The following is a 25751-nucleotide window of genomic DNA, read 5'->3' as shown; positions in this document are numbered from 1 at the left end:
CGCTCGGTGTCGTGCGCTGCTCCCTGTGGTGGGTGGTCGATGCCGGTGGCGGCCGCGGCGCTGGTCTTGGGGGGCGATGCTGCCGAGGCGCAGCTCGCTGACGGGGCTGGCGGTGGGGCTCTTTGCCGTCTACGTGGCACACACCTGCTGGGTGATGTACGGCATCGTCCATACCCGGCCCTGCCTCGCTGCCATCCACGAAGGCGAAAGCAACGACGGCTGCATCCGGCCTTACCTGGCGCGGCGGCCCAAGCTCCAGGTGAGCAACCCCCCCTCCCCCCCCTTTTTCCTTCTCCCCACCTGAGTCCTAGGTGCGGATGAGCGGTAACGGTTGGCAGCGATGCAGTGGCGCTTCCTGATTGGGGTGGGGCGGAGTGACATAATTGCTCTTCCTCCCCCCCCTTCGGACTGAGATGCAGGTGAACTTTGACAGGTGAACTTTGACAGGCTGGATTTATTTATTTATTTATTTATTTATTTATCTATTTATCTATTTATTTATTTATTTTTGCTGTAGTTAACATGGAAGATCAGTGCTGCAATTGAAATTTCTAAAGCAAAAGCCCCTTTTGTTGCAATTGGAAGGGCCTTGCCAGAGTATTTTACAGATTATTTAACCCAGTGTCGTTTCCCCTGATCCCAGGAGGCATTAAGTAGGCAGATTATCTCATAGCGCAGTGTTAATGTCTGCACCTTGCCCAGATCCTTATTCTGGGATGTACTGGTCTACAGAGTCCTACCACTCTAGCCATGAAAATAGCTTATTTTTATTTTTTCCTTAGCTTCTTGTATGAGGGAGTTGTGCCAACCGGTATTTACCATACCACAGTCTGCAATGTTGCCTTTTTTCCTTCCTTTTTCCAATATGGCAGAGTACTATTTTTTTCTATTTTGCCCAGTTCTGTCCACATATGTTGCTAGGATTTTTCTGACAACTGCTGCAAAGGATAAGAAATGACAATAGTGCCTCTTTTATATAAAATTGTAGCCTACAGGAGTACATGTAGTCCTCGACTTACAACAGTTCATTTAGTGACTGTTCGAAGTTACAACAGTACTCAAAAAGTGACTTATGACCATTTTTCACACTTATGGCTGTTGCATCCCCCCCAAAGTCACATGATCAATGTGGCAACTACCTCATATTTATGACAGTTGTAGTATCCCAGGGTCAGCTTTCTGACAAGTAAAGTCAATGAGGAAGCAGATTCACTTAGCAACCATGTTACTAACTTAACAACTGCAGTGATTCACTTAACTTTGGCAAGAAAAGTCATAAAATGGTGCAATAGTCACTTAACTATGTCACTTAACAACAGAAATTTTGGTCTTAATTGTGGTCATAAATCGGGGACTTAGCATTATTCCATGCTCTTTATTGGTCCATTAATATGAACTACATATGTTCAATAAACAAAAAGGAGATGTACTATATGGGCATGTATTGGCGTACTAAATATATTAGCTTCCAATCTATAGCAGCTGCTCCTTCTCTACCAAACCTAGAGGGAGCACAAAATTTTGGTAAGCACTAATTCATGAATTGATTTTTTTTCACCTTTTCCATATTTTGTGCTTTGTTCTTTTCCCACCTTTTAGAGGAAGGATGGAGAGATCTCTTTGATTTGAACAGGTTGTACAACTTGCACCCTTCCAAAAAGATTGTTACAAGTGGAGCATATATTATGATTTACTTGTCAATCACCCTGTATCTGCAGTAGGAACATACAGGAAGCTCATTAAGTCCTTGCCAAACTACAGTGAATTGACTAATGGGTTCCTTTCATCTTGATGAGGCATACAAATTGACTCAAATGAGTAGGGAGAAGGAAGTTGCATGCATTTTTTTAAATCTCATTTTTTTCAGTTTGACCAAACCATTTTTGAGGAAGGGAGAGAGAAGAGTGGGTAGCACGTATGAGGAAACATGTCATCCAAGATGAAAGAAAGAATGATTAAGGCAGGAATCTTTAAGCCATCCAGCAAAACAGCAATTATTAATGGTCTTTCTTCTGTTTCAGCTAAGCGTTTATACGACTACACGCTCAAACATAGGCACTGAAAATAACATCGACCTGGTTTTGAACGTGGACAATTTTGATGTTGAAACTAAATTTGAAAGGTAATTTGAATTTGTTTGTTCAGTTTTTTCAAAATATCTCTTTTGTACCCATCCTATATCAAATTTTAGTAAATTACATTTTATCCCTATTTATATTAGTGACTGTATTAACATTTGTTTAAACCATTATAGAAATACCTATTATTACCCATTAGCCAGTATATTTCATGAAAAAAATCCAGGTCATATATTTCTTTGTTTGTTTGCTTGTTTTTTATTACAAAAAAACTTACAAGCTTACAAGATATCAGACCAGCCTGACCTTTCAGTTTTAATCACATTTATGAGAAGTAAGCCTAATTGATGTTAATAGGGTTTACTTCAAAGTAAGTGTGTTTAAAGTGTAATTCTAAGCTTATCTATATATTTTTCTGGATTTACACATACTGTATTTTGCTTAAACTTTCTATAATTTAATAACAAAGTTTATTTTTATTATTGCTAACTCTTACTTTGCTGTAATTCTGTATCACATGGGATGGATAGAATTTTTTTCACTACTGTTCCTTAGGCAAGAAACAAAATGAAAAGTAGTGCTTCTTATGCAGTGTAGACTTTGACAGAAATCTCAGAAGCGCATTGCTGTTGTCTCTTGCAAAAGTGAAAGTAGCTATTTTTTCCCCATTACTGGGCTATTCTTTTCTCATTTATACGAAAACCAGTTTTTTTTTTTTGTTAGACCTGTAGAGACTTAAATAAAATGGAGATGACAGTAATAGGCCATGAGCAGAGTGTTTACTGGACTGCAAAAAATGAAGATGTTATAGGAAGAGAGTCATGTTAATCTATGGTGGCAAAAAGTCAAAAGAAGTCTAGTAGCACTTTTTCCAATTAACACATCTTATTAGAAGGCATAAGCTTTTGGGAACTCCGCTCTGTTCATTAGAAGGCATTAAAAAAGAGCCTTGGTGGCGCAGGAGACTAAAGTGCTGTTAAATAGCACCAGCTGCCTGCAATTACTGCAAGTTCAAATCTCACCAGGCTCAAGGTTGACTCAGCCTTCCATCCTTTCGAGGTAGGTAAAATGAGGACCCGGTTTGTGGGGGCAATAAGCTGACTTTGTATAAAAAAGAACACCACTTGGGGGTGGCGAAAGCCCTACTAAGCAGGTATATACAAAAGTATGAAGGCTATTGCTTAACGCATTGTAAGCTGCCCTGAGTCTCCAGAAAAGGGCGGCATATAAATCGAACCAATAAATAAATAAATAAATAAATAAATAAATAAATAAATAAATAAATAAATAAATAAATAAATAAAGTTGCTTCTGTATGAATTGTAACTGCTTTTGTGATTTTATCAAATGTGGCACTTACAAATGTATGTATTTTTTTTAAAAAAATCATCATCATCATTATTATTATTATTATTATTATTATTATTATTATTATTATTATTATTAATTCAATTTATATACCGCCCTTCTCCTATTGGACTCAGGGCGGTGCACAGCCAAGGATAAAAAACATACCAGTACAAAATTTAAAATCAATTAAAAGAATTATACAACTTTGGCTCACAGTTTAAAACAATCCAATTAAAACCCAATTTACACTTAAAAGCTAAGAAGCTAAAAAGAGCTAAAAAAGAGCTAAAAAGGGGGGGGGGTTCATGCCAGCACTGCTTGATGGAAAAGAAAAGTTTTTAATCTCACTGTTATTATTTGTAAAATAATTCAAGATGGCAAGCATATCTAATATTCTTTCCACCTTCTATTTTCCCCACAACAACCCTGTGAGGTAAGATGGGCTAGGAGAGCGTGACTGGCCCGAAGTCACCTATTTGAAATTCACCCAACTGAAATTCTAGTGATTTCAAGATATTCCAATTCATTATGGTTTGTTGCACAGTCAGCCAGATATTTAGTTTGGATGTGGCATTTTTATCCACTTATTGTGTCCTTCCCAAGGACCTGGAATAGTCAGATGTTGTTGTTTGATGGTGTTAAAGGCATTGTCGCAGGATGTGAACTGTTCCAAGTAAAGCTGCCTTTTGCAAACTGACTTGTGATTTTGTCAATGCCAATGATGTTCAAATGGTGCTTCAGTTGTTTTGGGATTGCACCCGATGCACCTATTACTATTGGTAATACCTTTCCTTTCTTTTGCCACAGTCATTCTACTTCTGTTTGCAGGTCTTTGTATTTTGTGATTTTCTCCAGTTTTCTCTTTTATTCTGCTGTCTCTGGGTACTGTTACATCCACTATCCAGACTTTTTGTGTTTCTGATACCATGTTTCCCCGAAAATAAGATCCTGTCTTATAGTTTTTTGAACCCCAAAATAAGCACTTAGGCTTATATTCAGGGAGGTCTTATTGTGGAGCAAGATGGGGCTCCTCTTGCCGTCTTAACTGATTGCGTTTAAATATTTTCAGGGAGGGCTTATTTTTGAGGGGAGGCTTATTTTAGCGCATGCGCTCAAAAGCTCGATTGGGCTTATTATCAGGGGATGTCTTATTTTTGGGGAAACAGTGTAGACAATTAAATCTGGGGCTTTATGTGACATTACTATTATTAATTAAATTTATTTGCTGATTAGTTCCCACTGATGCTTAATTAAAATCTAAACTGGATTATGATTGTTATTTTAGCATCATCTGTAAAATACTTAAACCCTAATTATGAAAGTTTTCAAATAATGAAGAAAAATCTATTGATGACAGTTAAAATGCTAGTAACTCACTTTTGGAATTAAACAGATACAGTGGGGCAAAAAAGTATTTAGTCAGCCACGAATTGTGCAAGTTCTCCCACTTAAAAAGATGAGAGAGGCCTGTAATTGTCATCATAGGTAGACCTCAACTATGAGAGACAAAATGAGAAAACAAATCCAGACAATCACATTGTCTGATTTGGAAAGAATTTATTTGCAAATTATGATGGAAATTAAGTATTTGGTCAATATCAAAAGTTTTGTTATATATCCTTTGTTGGCAATGACAGAGGTCAAACGTTTTCTGTAAGTCTTCACAAGGTTGGCACACACTGTTGCTGGTATGTTGGCCCATTCCTCCATGCAGATCTCCTCTAGAGCAGTGATGTTTTGGGGCTGTCGTTGGGCAACACGGACTTTCAACTCCCTCCAAAGGTTTTCTATGGGGTTGAGATCTGGAGACTGGCTAGGCCACTCCAGGATCTTGAAATGCTTCTTACGAAGCCCTTCGTTGAAATGCTTCAACGAAGCTCCTTCGTTGCCCGGGCGGTGTGTTTGGGATCATTGTCATGCTGAAAGACCCAGCCACGTTTCATCTTCAATGCCCTTGCTGATGGAAGGAGGTTTGCACTCAAAATCTCACGATACATGGCCGCATTCATTCTTTCCTGTACACGGTCAGTCGTCCTGATCCCTTTGCAGAGAAACAGCCCCAAAGCATGATGTTGCCACCCCCATGCTTCACAGTAGGTATGGTGTTCTTTGGATGCAACTCAGCATTCTCTCTCCTCCAAACATGACGAGTTGTGTTTCTACCAATCAGTTCTACTTTGGTTCCACCTGACCATATGACATTCTCCCAATCCTCTTTTGGATCATCCAAACGCTCTCTAGCAAACTTCAGATGGGCCCAGACATTTCCTGGCTTAAGCAGGGGGACACGTCTGGCACTGCAGGATCTGAGTCCCCGGCGGCGTAGTGTGTTACTGATGGTAGCCTTTGTTATGTTGGTCCCAGCTCTCTGCAGGTCATTCACTAGGTCCCCCCGTGTGGTTCTGGGATTTTTGCTCACTGTTTTTGTGATCATTTTGACCCCACGGGGTGAGATCTTGCGTGGAGCCCCAGATCGAGGGAGATTATGAGTGGTTTTGTATGTCTTCCATTTTCTAATTATTGCTCCCACAGTTGATTTCTTCACACCAAGCTGCTTGCCTATTGCAGATTCAGTCTTCTCAGCCTGGTGCAGGTCTACAATTTTGTTTCTGGTGTTCTTCGACAGCTCTTTGGTCTTCACCATAGTGGAGTTTGGAGTGTGACTGTTTGAGGTTGTGGACAGATGTCTTTTATACTGATAACAAGTTCAAACAGATGCCATTAATACAGGTAATGAGTGGAGGACAGAGGAGCCTCTTAAAGAAGAAGTTACAGATCTGTGAGAGCCAGAAATCTTGCTTGTTTATAGGTGACCAAATACTTATTTTCCACCATAATTTGCAAATAAACTCTTTTAAAATCAGACAATGTGATTGTCTGGATTTGTTTTCTCATTTTGTATCTCATAGTTGAGGTCTACCTATGATGACAATTACAAGTCTCTCTCATCTTTTTAAGTGGGAGAACTTGCACAATTGGTGGCTGACTAAATACTTTTTTGCCCCACTGTATGTATTTACCCTATCTCTATGAACAAGTGTAAGCATTTTTATAAATTATGTTTTATCTTTTTAGAACAGTTAACGTTTCTGTACCAAAGAAAACAAGAAATAATGGGACATTATATGCCTACATATTTCTTCATCATGCTGGAATTCTGCCTTGGCATGATGGCAAGCAAGTGCATATAGTAAGCCCTCTCACTACGTACATGGTACCTAAACCAGAGGAAATCAATCTTCTTACAGGAGAACCTATCACCCAGGTGAGATTATTTTCCCTGTTTTGGGGGGTTGGGGGTTAGTTTCTGAAATCTAAAGAACCAACCAATGAAATAAAATGATGTATTGTTCATAGGAATTTGGGTGTTGTTTTTTAATTAAAAAGCTACAAATGGCCTTGCTTAGATCATGAATTGTTCAAAACAGGACAGAGATATTTGCTTTTCTGTGAAATACCACAGTGATTTCTATCATTTTCTTTCTGTATTCAATTTAGAAAATACATGTTTCTTTGATAGCAACAAAATATATTCAAATGAAGTTAATTCTTACTTGCATCTGTCCTGAACCTGCCAATTCTATATCCACTTTGATTCTTAAAAAACGCATTTTGAGCTTTTGTTTCTCGCTTTGTAGAAGTTTGTAAAGTGATTCCTCTGTTACTGTGATTTTGAGTTTTCCCCTCAAATGTAATATTTGTCTAGAGAGAGGATGCAAGGAGGTATTTAGTGATAAGTGATTTTAGTGCTTAAGTAATAACTAAAACGATAGTTTTATTCTGTTGTTGCAAGCATGTTATCTTTGCGAAGTCATACTAAATCTTGTTTACATTTTTTTCTTAATTAAATAGCAAATTGAAACAGAAAAAAAGCAGAACTATGCCCTGGATGAGCCTGTGTCACACTGGAGGTCTAGGTTGACCTTAAATGTTATGGTGGAAGACTTTGTCTTTGATGGATCCTCTCTCCCAGCTGATGTACACAGATATATGAAAATGTAAGCTAATAATTGATTTTGCTTCTGGTAAAGTCCACATAGGATAAAAAATAGTCTTTAATATCATGGCTTTCAACAGGGGCAAATAATATTTTGCCACTGAGGGTCATATTTTTGTTTCTCCAGACTCCAAGATCCTGTCTCACTGTAACCTGTGTGCAAAGTAGCAATCAAAAGAAAATAGTGCAGCCTTCCTAACTTGGACAGTCTCCAGATATGTGAACCCAGAAGATGCCAAAGTTGGGAAATGCTGCTATTTCAACACATTTTTCATTTTCAGATTACTTTTAACAAATGATTTAGTTTTTGAAAGCAATTGTATTGCATTTGGGGGCTTTGAAGCTAACCCAAACTACTGCTGCCTAGCATAGTAGTAAGATAATTATTGTATATTATTGATTCAGCCATAAAGATTGATATTCAAACCTTTGATTAGTTATTAAGCTTTCCAGATTTCAAACAACCTTGAGGATGATATATTTCTTCCTCTAAATTACTTCAGATGGAGATTTAAAAAAAAAAAGAATAGACACTTGTATGTTGCCTTGAGCAACTTGAAAGAAGTTGGGAGACGTATAAAAATTGATTGCATCACTTAATGTAAACTGAGAGTTTATTCCATACTAAACTATGTGAAGCTTCTATTATTTGCTTGCAAGAAGATACATTTAACAAGGAACTTAAAATCAGATCTTTTAAGAAAACAGCTGGTCTCTCAGACTCATTGCCATATTCATAACCGGTTTTTGCTTCTAGTATCAGAAGCCTATCTGACTGTTGTTTTGTATTGAGGGCTCAATAACATTTACCTATTTTGCAGTTCTGAGATATAAATTTAGGGTGTATAGAAGATGCCTATATTCCATATATACTGATCCAGAAAGAAAATTCCTTTTTTGGTCCAAAAACAAACAACTATGTACAGGTGGTCCTCATTAACCAAATTGGAACCAGCAACTTTGTCATAAAATGAAAAATCATGTGACCACACCCAATTTATGAAGGCGACTCAATTCCAGCTGCAGTCACTAAGCGAATCACAACAGGTCAATAAGAAATCACATGCTCACAACTTGCGACTTCCTGCTGACTTCCCCATTGACTTTGGTTATCAGAAATCACCTGTGAAGGTTTCAAATGGCAATCACTTGGATGCCAAACATTGTGCCTTTGTAAATGTGCTGGACAGTTGCCAAGCACTCGAATCACAATAACATGATTGCAAGGATGCTGTGACAACTGCATCTTCAGGGACCAGTTGTCAATCTGCTTACTCAGCACTGTTGAAACTCTGAACCTGAACAATTGGTCAGTATGTGAGGGCTACTTGTATATGTTCAATCTAAGACTTGTTTTATACAATATAAGTTATATTAGGACACCTCTTTCTGAAAGACACATATTGTAAAATTATTTATTTAGGATGGAAATCTTTGTGTCAAGACTGATGCATTAATAATACACTTTTTTTTAAATGCAGGATACAATTGGGCAAGACAGTGCATTATCTTCCAATATTATTTATTGATCAGCTGAGTAACAGAGTAAAAGATTTAATGGTAAGTAACAATTGTGTTTTCTTTTTAATTAAATAGTCTGCTTCTCTCTTTATTGAGAATTTTATAGAAAGTAAATGACAAATCTAAAAAGGAGTGCAAGGAAAGAAAATAAAAGTTACAAAAAAACAACTTCTGACCTTTTCTTCAATATACCGTATATTGATAAATCCATCATCTCCCCTACTTTTTATCTCCTCCAGAGATCCCCTCAGCCGATTCTCATATTTTATAATCATTAAATCCATAAATCATTTCACTTTTTTCTTCTTTTAACAAAAAATCAATAAAAGGGTTCCATTTTCTTTTAGAAAAGCACTTATTTTCACCCTGATCTAACAGGGCAGTTCTGCCATTTCTGCTAATTCTGACAGTTTTACTATCCCTTCTTCCAAGAATTTCAATTCTGTTTCATTTTGTCCATATAACAATCTTGCTGCTGTTATCATATACAAAATGATTTTTTTAAAGAATCTCTTCTAATTTAGTATCCATAAGCCCCAATAATAGTCTGCTTCTCACACTGAACATATATCCTACAAAGTCAGTGAAAATATTTTAGAGTTAATGATGTTTCTTTTGTACAGCAGAATATATGTAAGAGAAACTTTATATAAGAAACTAATAAAAATATGAGCCCAACTAGGTGTACTACTACCATATCATAACTAGTCCAAATGTTAAGTGAAAACTCCACAACTCCATATGAGGGTAACAGGATTTGTTCTAATTTTCTCTAGCATTTTATATAGGAAAGCTAACCACTATTGGTACCTTATAGCCATTAGAATTTGAGTTGACAAGTACCACAACACTGGTATGCAAATGAAAATATTTCTTTGTGGTCCCAGACCAATAAACCTTTGGCATTGAATTCCATAATGTATTTATGCACCTTGTGTCAAAACTTTGATTAGTCTTGGCTCATGCAATCATTAATATGAGAGGGAGGTAAAAAAGAATATCCCTATATTAATTCCATGGTCTCCTACTCTCAGTAGCTGCCCTTTTTCTAAGGGAAAAAGTTCAAAACATACATTTTCTTCATGGAAAAGTAGTTTCAATGATGTGCTTATTTTTAAATACTTATTTTATTTATTTATTTATTTTATTTTATTAAATTTGTATACCGCCCTACTCCCGAAGGACTCAGGGCAGTGAATAGCCATAGAATAAAACATATAAATACAAAATTTAAAATAGAGTAAAACGAATTAAATAATTTGGCTGAAAATTTAAAACCCCAATAATTTAAAACCAAATTTAAAATTTCCATTTAAAAAGGGGAAAAACTTAGGTCAGGCCAGCTTGATGAAATAAGAACGTCTTGAGCGCGCGACGGAAGGTACGCAGATCCGGAATCCTCCATATCTCCGGGGGGAGCTCGTTCCAGATAGTAGGTGCCCCCACAGAGAAGGCTCTCCCCCTGGGGGCCGCCAATCGACATTGTTTGGCCGACGGCACCATAGTGCATATGCACCATATATAGTACAAGTTAAAATAACATGTATAAATTTAAAACATTACTTTAGCAAATCGTGAATTAGTTCTCACCTTCTCTATTACCTGCCTCCCCCGAACCCCAAGATCTATCCAGCCCTGGTTCTGCTGTCCTTCAAAAGAACAGCCCCAAACCTATCTCTCTTCTAAGGCACTGGGCAAGGGCTTATATGTATGAGCCTATTATTGAATCTAAGCACATTCTTACTTTTTTGTGGATTTTTTTTCCAATGGCATGGACATGTCTGTGGGTTATTTTAAATTGTTTTAATCCCTGTAAGATATGCATGAGTTGGCAGCTGAAGGAATGGATGCATGGATGGGTGGATGGATGAGTTTTTACAAAATACACTGAATTGCTCCCTATATTTAATTGTTATCTTATTCTTTGGTGAAGTTTAGATAATTTAAATATAATTTCTACCAGAAATGATACAATAATTATTTGCAAAATAACACTTAGGCGATACTGATTTCATAAATATTATGGAGGAACATTTCTGAATAGTATTGTTTTTCTTTTGAATATTTTGGGGAAAAATGTATAATTAGACCTTAGCCATTTTTATTAACTGTTAATACTGGTAAGAAGTATTTCAGTAATATCCAATTTATTATTAATCTTGTGAAATATTTTAACCTAATGCAGATTATAAACCGTTCAACAACAGAACTTCCACTTACAGTGTCATATGATAAAATATCATTGGGAAAATTGCGATTTTGGATTCATATGCAAGACGCTGTTTACTCTCTACAGCAATTTGGTAAGCCTCTGTTTCTGGATTATTCATGGAAGTACAGTGGACTCTTTGATAAACTGGTTTTGATTAGGAATTCCACATGATTTTTTTAAAAAAATTGAAATTGAAATTTTACGTGTAGTCCTCCATTCATTCAGTAACTATTCAAAGTTAAAATGGTGCTGAAAAAATAGTCATACAACCAGTCTCTGAAGTTCCAGTCATCACAGCACCTCTGCAGTCATGTGATCATGATCCAGGCACTTAGGTGCCCAGCTGGCAATTACAATATCACTATTTCCCTGCTAGCTTCTCACAAGCCAAGTCAGTAGAGAAGCTGGCAGGGAAAATTGCAAGTTGCTCCAGTAAATCATTTCCACCTGCAGCACCAACCCCATGCATTGTCTTTACCCGTCCAGCCTCCTTTAACTTGTACATAGCATGTGATGTGCCTCCCAAACCAGAGGTGGGTTTCAGCAGGTTCTGACTAGATCTGGAGAACCAGTAGTAAAAATTCTGACTGGCCCTGCCCCCATCTATTCTCTGCCTCCCAAGTCCCAGCTGATCGGGAGGAAATGGGGATTTTGCAGTAACGTTCCCTTGGAGTGGGGAGGGAATGGAGATTTTACAGTATCCTTCCCCTACCAAGCCCACCAAGCTACACCCACCAAACCATACCCACAGAACCGGTAATAAAAAATTTTGAAACCCACCACTGTCCCAAACCCTCCCCCAACCCCCCTTGACTTGCGTAGTCTGCACCGGGTATCCCAAGGCCTCCCTGACTCACATGCAGCCTGTGCCAGCCTCCCCAACCCTGCTTTGGCACCCCTCTATCCTCCCATGACACATGCTCTCCCTTACTTGGGGCTCCTGCTGCTTCCCATTTAATGACCCATGTATGTTGGGGTTACAGCAACCAGGATTGTCTGGATCGCCATCCTTAGGCAATGCAGTCATATGACATTGTGCTTTACCACCGTATTGCATAGCAACAGGAATCCCAATCCCAATCCCAATCCCAGTTGCTGTTGTAACCCGAGGACTACTTGTATTTTGGATTTATGATTTATGCTTTATGGTTCAATATTACGAAAATTAATTGGAAGCCAAGAAGCTCTATAAAGCGTCCCACATTTTTCACCTCTTACGTGCAGTGAGACTATTCCTGGTTTGGACGTCAGTCTGCACATGGGAAAGGCATAAATAAATGCTGTTGAAGCTTTATTTTTTGCCTAAAACTGTATGTTAATGAGCTCCCTGTGCTTAATAAAGATTTGCAAGAATTATTTCAGTATTTACAAAATAATATTTAATGTTTTAAATTTAACTTAAATTTCTAAGAACATTTGTTTCATCTTAATGATCAGATATGTATTCTGTTTATTCTTCTAGGTTTTTCAGAAAAAGATGCTGATGAAGTAAAGGGAATATTTGTGGATACAAACCTCTATTTTCTTGCTTTGACATTTTTTGTTGCAGCTTTCCATGTAAGCAGATCATATGTTTTAGACAATAATAACAATACTGATATGCATCTAGGTAATATAAAATTCTATTTCTGATAGATACCGCTTCATATATATTAGTATGTATATCAGACTCCTATTTAAAATAGCTCTGGTCTGATTCAAGAACATGTTTCTTGCTATATAGTTTAATGAACAGTTAGAGTATTGAATTTGGATGTAATGGACTCAGGTTGAAATACACTTTTCTCCCCTTATATTATGGTAAAAGAAAAAATATAAAAGGTAGCATTGAGAGTTAGGTAACTATGGGACATGGTAAACAGAAACTGTTTTCCTTCTTTCAGCATCCTAAAATATTGTCAACTATATCTGAGCAGGTGTAAAACTGTAGTAAGATGCAAGGTTGCACCAGCTCTTAAAGTGTTGTTATATTTGTTTTTTAAAATAGTAATAACTGTGTTAATGGTATGGTGATACTTTTCATTTTCAGCTTCTCTTTGATTTCCTTGCATTTAAAAATGACATCAGCTTCTGGAAGAAAAAGAAGAGTATGATTGGCATGTCTACAAAAGCAGGTACATAGCATATTTACCTACATGTTACCTTGCTATTTTCCAGTGTTAGCAATGCACACAGCCATTTACTCCCAATAAAGTATAACTATGAAAATTCTAAACAAAATTTTAAATGGTTGTTGTAAAATCAGGGATATGAAGGATTATAGCAATGGTTAGATAATATTCTAGTAATCCTATTAATTAAAAACTTGTTGAAACAATATTGTCTTAATTTGATTTTTCTAGTACTTCCAGACATCACTCAATAGGCTTCAGAGACTAGAATGTTCTAAAATAGCAGGGCCCCCACTGAAAATATGCTGTGATTATGATCTGCTTTCTTTGTGCTGTCTCAGAGAATATACTGAAAGATTATTGTGAAAAGTCCCTCTCCATTGTTTTATTCCCTATAAGACTTATTTCACATGTGTAGGCTTTCGTTCAATGTTATACATGCTTATTGAAAGTAGAATTTTACACTGCTTCTAAAATTATAATACACTCCACTGAGGGAATGGCAAATCCTGTTCATTAGGATTGTGTTTTTCATTGTTGTCATTCCTAAATGGTAGAAGATGAGAGATTCAGCACAAATCAGGCAAATTCTCAGGTAAACTATCAAATCCCATCATTATTAATGTGGGAATCATTGGTTCATCTCCACTGCAATGCCCTCATTGTAGCTGTCCTCCCTGCTACTCATCCCTGCAGCACTGCTTTGTGTTGCTTCTAGGAAGGGAAAAACTTGCTACAGGAATACATCTTTAAAGTCTGGGTTAACCAACATGTCTAGAACAAGAAATACAATGGGCAAAAAAAAAAAAATGCAGTTGGATTACAAGTTTTTGCCTTAAAAAGTGGTCCAAATTTTAACATTCTGTTCAGTGTTTATTATTATTCTAGTTTTAAAGAATGCTGTACACTGAATACTGTTACTTAGTTCTATGTGGATATGTAGAACTATAATTATTCAAACTTTCAGGTTTTATTGTGCTAGCCAAAATATGTTTTAGTTTTGCATGTTGTTTAAAGCTAGCCATTACTGTTTGCAAACTGGCTTAGTATGTTGTGCAATGTGGTTATGTTTTATTTAGAGAACTATAGTTTAACAAAATGGTTTATATCTCTGATTCCAATTTATTTTTCAAAATAAGTAGATATTTTTTTCAAATGTATCCAGATTTTTTTCCAAATTGTGCAATGTAGTTTTTAAAAATCCACAGTGCACTAATGTGAATTCTTTTCATGCAGTGCTCTGGAGATGTTTCAGCACTGTGATCATATTTCTTTTTCTGTTGGATGAACAAACAAGCTTATTGGTACTGATTCCAGCTGGTATTGGAGCAGTGATTGAGGTGAGCTGTTATTTATCTCTACATGTGATACGTACAGTATAAGCACAGACAGATGAGTTCTCAAAGCAGCTTAGTAAGAATGCAAGGATTTAAACTGTCATGATTGAATTTATTTTAATAGGTCAGAACCAGCTTAGTTGCAAGTGATTTGTATTCTAAATTGATTCATAAATTGAACTAATGATGATGGAAATTAGTTGAACAATATGTCAATTATTCCATTCTGAGATTTGAAAAAAAAATTGGCTGAGATCAGTTACTTGATTTGTTTGATGGGGTGCATGACTTCTCTTTGCATGTTTATCCCTATTTGGTATAGTATGTGCTGTCATTTCTGCTCTTCTGCATAATTCTGTCTTCTTGGTCATACAGAAAAAAGGAAGAGCAATGCAGGAGCAAAGAGGTCCTATTTTTTCACTATTGGGATTTCCAGCATCCATTACTCACAAACTGTTAGTAGTACAGTAGAACCTCTGGTCATGACCATAATTCGTTGGTCAATAACTTTGGTCACAAATCGATTTGATCGTGACCCGAACCTAATTTTGGAAATTTGGCACTTACAAAAAAAATTGTGCGGAAGGGTGAAATCGGCTGTGAGGGGAAAAAAATGCACATTTTTTGTCAGAACCTGATTTGGTCGTGATCAGAGGTTCTACTGTATCTTCACTTTCTTAAGAGCTTTTTTAAATTCAAGGTACCGGAACAATTGAGGCATATTCTGTGCTAGATTTTTTTTCTGAATCTTTAGTATTAGTTATCTGAAAGACTGATTCATTTGTTTGATATCTTTTGCCCCTTCTATTTAGGCTTGCCTACTTATATGAACCTCAGAGCTATATATAGTGTGTGTGTGTTTGTGTGTGTGTATACAGACACTATATATATACTATATTAGCTATACTTTGGAATCATAAAGGTAACTGCAACTACATATTCTGTCCATACAATAACCTTATTGCAAAATAGATCTCATATAAAAGAAAAAAACAAGTGTGGAATAGCTTTATAAGAATCATTTGAGAAATTAAGATTTCTATATTCATGGTTTGACCATAAGACCAAAGAAAATTTTATTTCAGCATATGTTAGTTAAATATCATTGAGTTGATATGTAATGTTTTGCTTTTGGGATGAATGAAGTCCTAAGCAATACCGTAGTACTCCTGTTAAAGGTTGAACATCATACATTCCATTTTATTGTAGAACCACATATATAGAAACAGAGCTGAGTATATAATTTCTCTGTTATGCAGTCATTGTTAAACAATCATGACAACTCATGTTCTTTCCAAAAGGTAGTTAAGAAACGTTAGAATTAAATGCCAATGCCAAGGAGTTCAGGTCTAGTTATAATTAAATATAATCAGGTTATACAGTGAAACAAATAAATTTGTAATGCAGTACATTAAAATATTAAACTCATCTTTTATCCTCTAGCTTTGGAAAGTGAAGAAAGCAATGAAAATGACAATTGAATGGAATGGTCTGATACCAGCAATAAAGGTATTTCATTTTTTAAATGTTATGTGAATTACTCAAACTATTCCCAATTTTGGATTTTCATCTGGTCAGGATGTAAAGTGTTAGGCTAATATATATAATTATATATATATTATTTATATATTTTAAAAAATTGTCCCTCTTCAGAATGGAAGAGGTTGCATATGGTAGTGTGTTTAATATGTACAAAGTGAGATCTGTAATTAGACCACCTAGCATTTTGGAATTAAATCTTTACACTAATTGCCCAGCTGAAGTCTTAATGAACTTCAAATTGACACACTGCTATTATGGAGACTGCAGGCAAATATATAAGTCTGTACAATAATGATATACCGTAGATTTTTGCTCAAATACACAGACTGAGTTAGTAGTCCATATATTACACTAACCCTCATATCAACCATGGCGTCTGGCTCTCATAAACCCAATGATAAGAAATCTTAATTATCTTTCTGGTCAAGAACTAACAGTATGTCTTCTGCAAGGCCTAAATTGCATAACCACTGTAAAGATCGCCAAATTTCCAGCACTAGTTCCAGCTTGCAGAAGCTGGATAGATTTTTAACTATTTTAGGTTTGTTTATTTTTTTCCTGTATTTTAAATTTTAGATTTGGGTTTTATTGGTCTGGGATCATAAATAAAATGATTTATACTGATTAATTCTTATATTCTGCATAGTTTGGAGCATTTACAGAGTCTGAGAAGAAAACTGAGGAATATGATACTCAGGTAAAATAACCCTATGTTTAGTGTTATTTTTAGTTTACTGATTTGTGAAATTGTTATGCCAATTCCTATACTGAGTTGACTACAGAATCAAACTGGGAAGCAGTAAAGCATGCTTTCTTACTATACAGGTAGTCCTTGACTTATGACCACAATTAAGCCCAACATTTCTTTGCTAAGCAAGATAGTTTTTAAGTGAGCCTTGCCCCATTTTACAATCTATCTTGCCATAGTTAAATGAATCACTGCAGTTGTTACATTAGCAACGGTTGTTAAGTGAATTTGGGTTTCCCATTGACTATGCTTGTCAGAAGGTCACAGTAGGTGATCACATGATCCCCGGACACCACAACTATCAAAAATACATGCCGATTGCCAGGCAACTGAATTTTGATCACATGACCATGGGGATGCTCTAACAGTTTTAAGTGTGAAAAATGATCATGTCACGTTTTCAATGCCATTGTAATTTGAAACAGTCACTAAATGGATGGTTGTAAGTTGAGGACTATCTGTAATGATGGCATCTTCTCCTATTGTTCTTGAACATATGAATAGCCTAACAACTTAAATTGTCATCATAGAGGAGTTAGAGCAATTTCAGCAACTCTGAAATTGCTGTATGGAAAGAATTCTGTGGTGGTAAAAAATCAGTAGTGATATCTAAAAAAAAAATAGAATTTACCTTTTCCAGACAAAATTCCAAGGTCAGTTTTTTAACAATATGAATTCCTGTTGAAAAATATCTATACTAACTCATAAAGGAAGATTCAGATCTTAATGATCAATTGTCTAGAGGATTATAATCCAGTGTTAATATCTACACAAAGTGCCTGGCAGTTACAATCAAAATGTCAAATGAACCAATCAAAATGTCAAAAAAAAAAAAAAAAGTTAAAGACTATTAATAACAATAGCTTTAGCAGTTTTTGGCTAGTTGCAGTTCTAGGTTTAATTTGTACCTAATAATTTAAGTAGTTGAAAGTGATCATGTACGTTAATTAGCCTGGACCTAAAGCAGGACGACAAACATTTTTTATAATCCTAGGATCACAGATGCCATTTCAGTGGCAGGCTAAGGGCTAAACTTTAAAAATTGTGGTTAAGACCAGCACAGAAATTAAATTTGATTCATGTTATTTCTTTATAAAAAATATATCTGCTTTAAAAATGATGGTCTTTTCCTTCTAATTTTGGTTCTGTGGGCAGAACCTTTGATGCATTTAAATATTTAGTACCGCATAGAAATTGTATTTTTTTAAAAATTCTAAATAATGATATTCAGCCTTCTTGGTCTTTTATATTGAAGTTTACAAAACTTCCATCTTATTATACTGAGATGGAAGTGCTGGCTGAAATGCTCAGATTTTATTCCAATGAGGTCTTTTTGCCCAGCTTTTATTTACCGATATATGTGAATTTGATGAAGTTCATTGAATGTTGTTGGATCTTGGAATCCAAAGGCGCATCAGCCTTTACCTCTCAGGATAGCAAGTTATTCTGTACAAGTGGTGTTATAATGATGAAAGGGGAATAATGCAAGTGGCCATTTAAAAAAAAGATGAAAATATATATTTAGTTTGCTTTTTTCTCTCTCTCTCTCAGGCTATGAAATATTTGTCATATTTGCTATATCCATTGTGTATTGGCGGTGCAATTTATTCTTTGTTGAATATCAAGTACAAAAGGTAAGCTGCTGTACATTATTTTAAAAATCTAAGGCATAATAAGATAATATATTCTTTTTGGTAGTATAATTAAAAAGTGCTGAAATGTTCAAAAATGTGTATTTCCAACAGCTGTCCTCTTATAAATCATGCTTCTTTCTCAGAATTATATAGATTCTCTCCACTGCCTTGTCTGATCAAAGCCTTCTAAATCTTTTTATTAAAAACCGATAGCAAATCCTACAATTTCTCTTCTGAAGCTGCCAAATCAGAAAATGGTCATTACAGGAATAAGCATGGATGAAATGCTAATAAGCATAAAGCCTGCTTGTGCAACATTTGATCAATACTTATTGCAACTTTTTAAGATTTTTCTGGTTTAAAGCCAAATTTAACCAGTCATCAGGAATTTCATAAACTAATTACATCTGAGCAGCTAACCTTTGTAAATGTTAAAAAATATGAAGGGGCTTTTTTTTAAAGTTGAGATGCCTTTTTCTTTCTCAGATACCATTTATCATGAATGCAGATGACTGAGGCTGCCAGTATATAAATATAAATATGAACATAAATAATTCTATATTAATTTTAATTTATTTTTACTTTTTGTACTCATTTGCTTTGATTTACCATTCTCTCTTTGTATTACTTATATAAATACTTTGGCTAAAGTGGGAGGTTGTAATATATCGTACTTTTATATATTATAAATATTGTACTTGACTTTCAGTTCTGTGCCCTATATGCAGTATATATGTGTCTATGTGCATACATGACTTGATTTGCATGTGCCTTATATGAAGTCCACAGAAAAACTGGAGCGAGGAAAGACGTTTTTGTGTTAATTGTATTTTTTTAAATGATCAGTAATGAAAATAATGCTCTCCTTTTCTTTTTCTTCATAAGCTGGTATTCATGGTTAATTAATAGTTTCGTCAATGGTAAGTATAATTTTTTACTGCTTTTCTTGAAATCTAGTTCTTTAGAAGTATTTTCAAAAGAAGTTGCTGAGACATAGTATTTTTGGAAGTGGGTAGCTGTATGTACTTGCTATCGTACATTGCTTCAGAGCATATTTGGGGGGGGGGGGGACTTGATTTAGATCAATTCCAGTATTAGGTCCTGGGATGGTCTAGTCAGTGGAATAGCAGCCGAGATAGACAGATCTGAAAAAAGGAAGTATCCATATACAGCATGTGTGCTAAAACACAAACTGTTTCATTTATTTGCATTAACCATCTACAAATTAATATATTAGGCTGGTAATATGATCAAATTACAAGAGGTAAAGTAAAGCTGAAATCCTGCTCCTGTAATTTCAGTTTTAAATTTGCAATCGGTAGAACAAAGCAGACTATTTTTTCTATTTATTAGCCATACGTTTATGCTAATTTATTGTAAAATAAAGTCTATTTCAAATCAAGCTGAATTTCTAATGTATACAGACATGTACATGGCATGGATGGGTCTCTCTCTCTCTCTCTCACATACACACACACACCACACAGAAAGAAATTGTCATTAACTTTTTCTGGGAATTTTCTGTTTCATTGATTTCCCATTCCAACCTAAAACCTTATTTCTTCATATATTAATGTAACACATCTGTAATTAAAATTTTGTAGGGTTCTACTGCATTTCTACAAAAGAATGTGAACCAAACATTTCAAATTTCTAGAATGAGCTAAGTATAAGGGAGGGTGAGAGCCTAAATTGAAATAAAAGCTCAATATTAAATTGCAATACACTTAGTGTATCCTGATGTTTAAAAGCGGGAATAAATAAAAATGGATATCTGTTTTTTTTCTATCATGCCAATACTGTGATTTTTTTCCCCTTCAACAGGAGTGTATGCTTTTGGATTTCTATTTATGTTGCCACAACTTTTTGTAAATTATAAGGTAATTAACAATTGAATCCAATATCGTAACATGTTATTTAACCCAACTTTCATTTTTTAAAATAATATATTGTATGACTTTCTTGTTTTCTTCCTTCCCAGATGAAATCTGTTGCACATTTGCCATGGAAAGCATTCACATACAAAGTAAGTTAATTTTGCAACTTAAGATTTATGCTGCTGAGTCTTTAATTATTACTTGAAAATCAAGCTACAGTTGGAATTTTATTTGCCAGTCTGGTATTATCCAAAAAATATTCAACAAAGTTATTAGGCAATAACTCTGATAGTGTAGTTTGTATAGAGAACCATCAAGTCTTATATTCATTATAAAGCCCGTAACCTGATTTGAAACAAATATTTGGAATGCTTTTATTTCTCAGGTTCCGTAATAACTACTTTTAGATTTAAGATCCATAGAAAGATCAACTTAGAATGTAATGAACTACACCTGGAGAAGCTTTTCGCCTTATGCACAGGAATCTCAACGTGATGTTTACATGACTTGTAAGCACAGTGCGTAATTAATAATGGCAATATTATTTAGCCCATCAGGTCAGTGAAAGTCCAGTATAGACCTGCCTTGGAGCTGCCTTGGTAAAGTGGAGAGAAGACACCAAGCCCCTGGCTACCTACCTTATGGCTCACAAGTTGAATGAGTCTATTAACTGCTAGAGTCAGCTTGTTGAGTCATGAGGTGGGTAAGCCTGTCATACTAAGGATACATACAAAATCATTTGGATGTTGCATATGGGTTTTGCTTGTTCTAGATTTAACCTACATTTTCATAATCGGAGAGAAGGATCCTGTCTATAATCTTAAAATGACATTCTTTTTACCTTCACTTCAGCTATTCTGTTTAAATATTATGTCATCAAAAACCGTTGATTTGCTTGAAAAATTTGTTATTATAAATAATACATTATTTACATGCCATTAAACAAGCTGCATCCTCTTGTCTATTACTTAACAGGCATTCAACACATTCATTGATGATATTTTTGCATTTATTATTACAATGCCAACATCTCATCGGCTGGCTTGCTTTAGAGATGATGTGGTGTTCTTGGTGTACCTTTACCAAAGATGGTATGTATTTTTTTTCTTTACATTTCCTCTCATTAGTTAGATGGTTCATTCTTCTGCCAGGAGAAAATATAGATATGTCTTGTATATCATGCATAGTTGAGAAAAATGTGATTGTGTATTGATTGTGTATTATAGTTTCTTTCATCTCTTTCTCTCATTCTTTTTATTTTCATATCTGTTTTTCACAAGACCTTTTGAGGCTATCAAATAATTACTCATTCAGAATGTTGCACAATTTTCCCCGTTCATTATCACCATTCAGCAAAGTGTAACATACAGCTATCAACTCATACATATCCTGAACAATCTAGCTGACACTTAGCCTTCTGAAATATATTTTTAGATTTTTTTTATTCATAATAAACACCTTCATTGCCATTTCTGTTTACATTGAATCAACTCCACTTCAGGCACCATCATTTAAATATATTACATTGTTCTATTCAGAAAATAATGTTAGAGACATAGCTTAACAATTTTTCTTTCACTTCATTCATTAATTCATGTTGTATGCCAAATATTTGTCTTGCATTCTAAGTCATCATCTACTACTATATGTAGTGAAGGTTATGAAATGGACTCATAAATATTGACCACCAGTACTTGGCATGACTTCAGTCATTCAAGGCTTTTACATTATCCCTTTGATAGGATAAAGAGAGACTAAGTTACAGGTAATCCTTGAGTTACAACAGTTCACTTAGTGACCATTCAAAGTTATGTAATAACCCCAAGTATTTATGACAAAGTAATGGACAAATGTTGTATCACCACAGCAGTCGTTCACGCTTAAGAACGAAAGCAGAGGCACTGCAACATTCACTCTATTCCCGCCCCCCCACACACACACACCACAACTGCTTCCCCCTCCCATCCTGCCGCGCTGGACACATTTACCTTGCAAAGATCTGTCTTCTCTATGCCGCGGTTTCTTTGCCTTTGAGAGAGAGGAGAGCAGGACGATTTCTCTTCCAGCATCCAGGCGGCTTGCAAATGCTTTTCGCGCCGAGAGTGAAAGGTTCTGGGGGTTGTGTTCCCATGTGACTTCAGGCACCCATTCACTTTTGCATAGAATGGGTGCCTGAAGTCACACTAGACCACGCCCCCCAGAACATTTCACTCTCGGCATGAAAAGCATTTGCAAGCCGATTAGATGCTGGAAGCAAAGTCACGTTGCTTCCAGTGTCCAATTGGTTTGCAAATGCTTTTCGTGCTGAGAGTGGAAGGTTCTGGGGGCTGTGATCTCGCGTGATTTGAGGCACCCACCTGCTTTAGCAGAAAATGAGTGCCTGAAGTCACACAAGATCACAGCTCCCAGCACCTTTCACTCTCTGTGTGAAAAGCATTTGCAAGCCTATCAGATGCTGGAAGGGAAATCATCCTGCTCTCCTCTCCCTCCAAGGCAAAGCCACCATGGCAGAGAGGATCTTGCAAGGAGAGATCTTTGCAAGCTAAGTGAATCCGGCATGGCAGGTTGGGAGAGGGTAAGCATCAGGTATCTCAATCGGTTGGGGAGGCTCTGTTCCATCACTAGCCCCCCACCTCCACCCCATGGCCTTTCCCACCCTGATATACCTCATGCACTTAACGACCCACGCATTCAATTAGTGAATGCGTGGGCGAAAGCAGGGAGTGATCATGTTCAAATTATGTGATTCATTCCTACGAATCCTCAAATTATGAATGTAAGAGCCTTGGTAGTACAGGGGTTTAAGGCACCCTGTTATTAAGCTGGTTATTAAGACCAGCTGCCTGCAATTACTGCAGGGTTCGAATCTCGCCAAGGCTCAAGGTTGACTCAGCCTTCCATCCTTTCTAAGGTAGGTAAATTGAGGACCCAGTTGTGGGGGCAATAAGCTGACTTTGTATAAATATACAAAAGGATGAAGGCTATTGCTGAGCACATTGTAAGCCGCCCTGAGTCTTCGGAGAAGGGCGGCATATAAATCAAATTAAAAAAAAATAAAAATTGGCAGGCTCCATTACCTTCGTAACTCAAGGATTACCTGTACTAATTTTAATCATACTTGCTTCACATGCAATATTCTTTGTTTACAGTAGCAACATAGCACTGGTCATTTGCAGCATACAGTACTTCAGCTAGCCCACAAGTGTTAACAAAGCACTTCTTTACTTCAAGACATAGAAGTAGACATGTCTTAGACATACACGTTTATATGCATTAACAATAGCAAAAAATAGACGCATGAAAAGACCTTGATTAAGAAAATGTCACAATTTCTTTTTATCCCTAAGGCTTTATCCTGTGGATAAGAGCAGAGTGAATGAATATGGAGAATCCTATGAAGAGAAGCTGAAAAGAAAACCCCACAAAGAATAATTCAAGATATTGCTAAAAATTCTTTGGATTGATGCTGGCTGCATATGCTGTTTGACTTTTAAAAAGAGATGAAGCAAAAGAGTATTCTTCAGAACTTGGGACAGAATGTCATGGACATTGTATCATCTGCATTGCCAAAATATGTTATGATTACCTTTGGATTTTTTAAAAAATTATTATTTGGGGTTCAACAAGGCTGCCAATATTTCTGCCAGGTAGTTAACATTTTGAATTGCTTTGACAATTTCTGCATAAATATTTGTGTCCATTATGCTTAATGTCTTGAACCCTCCAACAGCCGACATTAAGGAGTATGCATTTAAATTCAGCTGTTCGGCTTATGAACAAGAGGAACGTACTGTGAATGATTATGAAAAGGTAATAAACTGACAAGGACCTGCCCTTCACTTTCAAACCTTTCTGTAAAAAGGTTTTGGACCAATCCTTGGCATGTTCCAGCCTTTTTATGATTTTAGGGAGGGTACATTCCTCACTCACTCTTTGAAATCATAAGGATTAAAAATATTTGGTTGGCTGGATTGTGTCCCTTATTTTGTACTGTATTTCCTGATGTGAGCATTTCATTTTTTTAAAGATGCCAGCTATGCTTCTTATATGAACCTAATCGTGACAGCAACCATATGAAGACATGTACTCTCAATGGTATATTTCAAATCATTCTAAGCTGGTCCTGGATGCAAAGCGTGTAACTTTAAAAAAATATTTAGCATAAGTCAACTAAGTACATGCAGCAAATAGTATTCTGTAGTTTGGGGAATGGATTTTTTTTGGTACACACACAGCAAAACACTTTTGTTCAATCCTATAGTTGGAATTTCTTGATTCCACTAAACAGGAACTTTTTTCTAAGATGAAAAGTCATTACATTTTCAGTCAAAAACATGTTTTTAGAAGAATGTAAATACATAGGTGCATGACACACTATTGTGCCAATGATACTTCGGCAGGGAGACTGTAAACCTTTTTCATTCTATAACAATATAAACCATAATGAAGAGTGGTCTGAAGCAAAAGGCAGGCAGAAAATAAAGATCTCAAAGATTCATAAAGTAAGATCAGTTCAAACTCTACTGGTAAGGAAATTGTAACTGCCCAATTGCCATGTTTTGTTTTGGTGCGGGGGCTTAAATATTTTATAATGAGCCTTTTTATAAATTGGGATGCTGTGTTTATTAAATAATGTTTATATTTCATGTGAAATATATTTTAAGCATATTCAAAATGCAAGTTTAAAACACCATTTAGATTATGGCATGATCCTTAATAGCACTGCTGTGCTACATGTTCTAATCCCCATTGACTCCCATAAAATTGTTTAATCTATGGAATTCCCTTTTACTTCTCAAATACAGAACACTGGAGAACAATCATAAGAGTTCCTGTGGGGTCATGTGTCCCACACTAAGAAATGGTAGGGGAGAGGAGGTAGGGCTGCCATTTTGTGCCTAGCTGTGCATGCTTAAGGCCACTGACTTGAATGAAATTTGAGTATGCTTAATACATTAGTGACTTTATTGCCAAAAGGTTTTGCTTTCAATAGTGCTGAATATGCATGTGTATTTTCCCCACTAGAGTTCCAGAAATCTGCTGGCACTTAATTCTCAAATATCAGGTTTTAGATTATTAGGATTGTTTATTGAAAATGAGTTGATTTCCAGTCTAAAGTAGTTATATTCAATCCCACTCAGATTAATAGAGCAAATAAATAGTGACTAATTTAACATTAATTATGGGACTAAAGTATCACTAATTTAGCCTGGATCCAACATTAATTGAAAATTTTGGTCACTCCCAAGCTTTCATTTTACTTTTATTTATTTATATACAGCAGAATTTAAATTATTAAATGGAAGAAATATTGTTATGATGTAACCATATGTGTTTTTTTAAA

At 35.9% G+C, this 25751-nt stretch overlaps 1 protein-coding gene across 1 annotated transcript; it reads left to right on the top strand.

Annotated features, from left to right (window-relative positions):
- CLPTM1L (CLPTM1 like) lies at positions 1-25751 on the top strand. The gene is made up of 17 exons (XM_070939109.1): positions 1-259; positions 2022-2122; positions 6504-6693; positions 7281-7426; positions 8907-8985; positions 11132-11249; positions 12621-12715; positions 13188-13272; positions 14506-14609; positions 16050-16115; positions 16795-16845; positions 18448-18530; positions 19416-19450; positions 20355-20410; positions 20512-20556; positions 21383-21498; positions 23755-25751. The coding sequence occupies exons 1-17, from the start codon at positions 77-79 to the stop codon at positions 23837-23839; spliced, it is 1638 nt and encodes a 545-aa protein (XP_070795210.1). The 5' UTR covers positions 1-76; the 3' UTR covers positions 23840-25751.

This window comes from Pituophis catenifer, unplaced genomic scaffold (genome assembly GCF_029215685.1).
Source record: "Pituophis catenifer annectens isolate HBS135680 unplaced genomic scaffold, rPitCat1.0.hap2 SCAF_3, whole genome shotgun sequence".
NCBI lineage: Eukaryota > Metazoa > Chordata > Lepidosauria > Squamata > Colubridae > Pituophis > Pituophis catenifer.
This window is presented reverse-complemented; position numbering and strand designations above follow the sequence as displayed.

Excerpts from the sequence above, each read along its gene's own strand:
- CLPTM1L (XM_070939109.1), top strand. The coding sequence starts at position 77 with ATGCTGCCGAGGCGCAGCTCGCTGACGGGGCTGGCGGTGGGGCTCTTT. Across the intron at positions 8,986-11,131 it reads ACAGAGTAAAAGATTTAATG|ATTATAAACCGTTCAACAAC; the intron begins GTAAGTAACAAT and ends AACCTAATGCAG. Across the intron at positions 18,531-19,415 it reads TTGAATATCAAGTACAAAAG|CTGGTATTCATGGTTAATTA; the intron begins GTAAGCTGCTGT and ends TTTCTTCATAAG.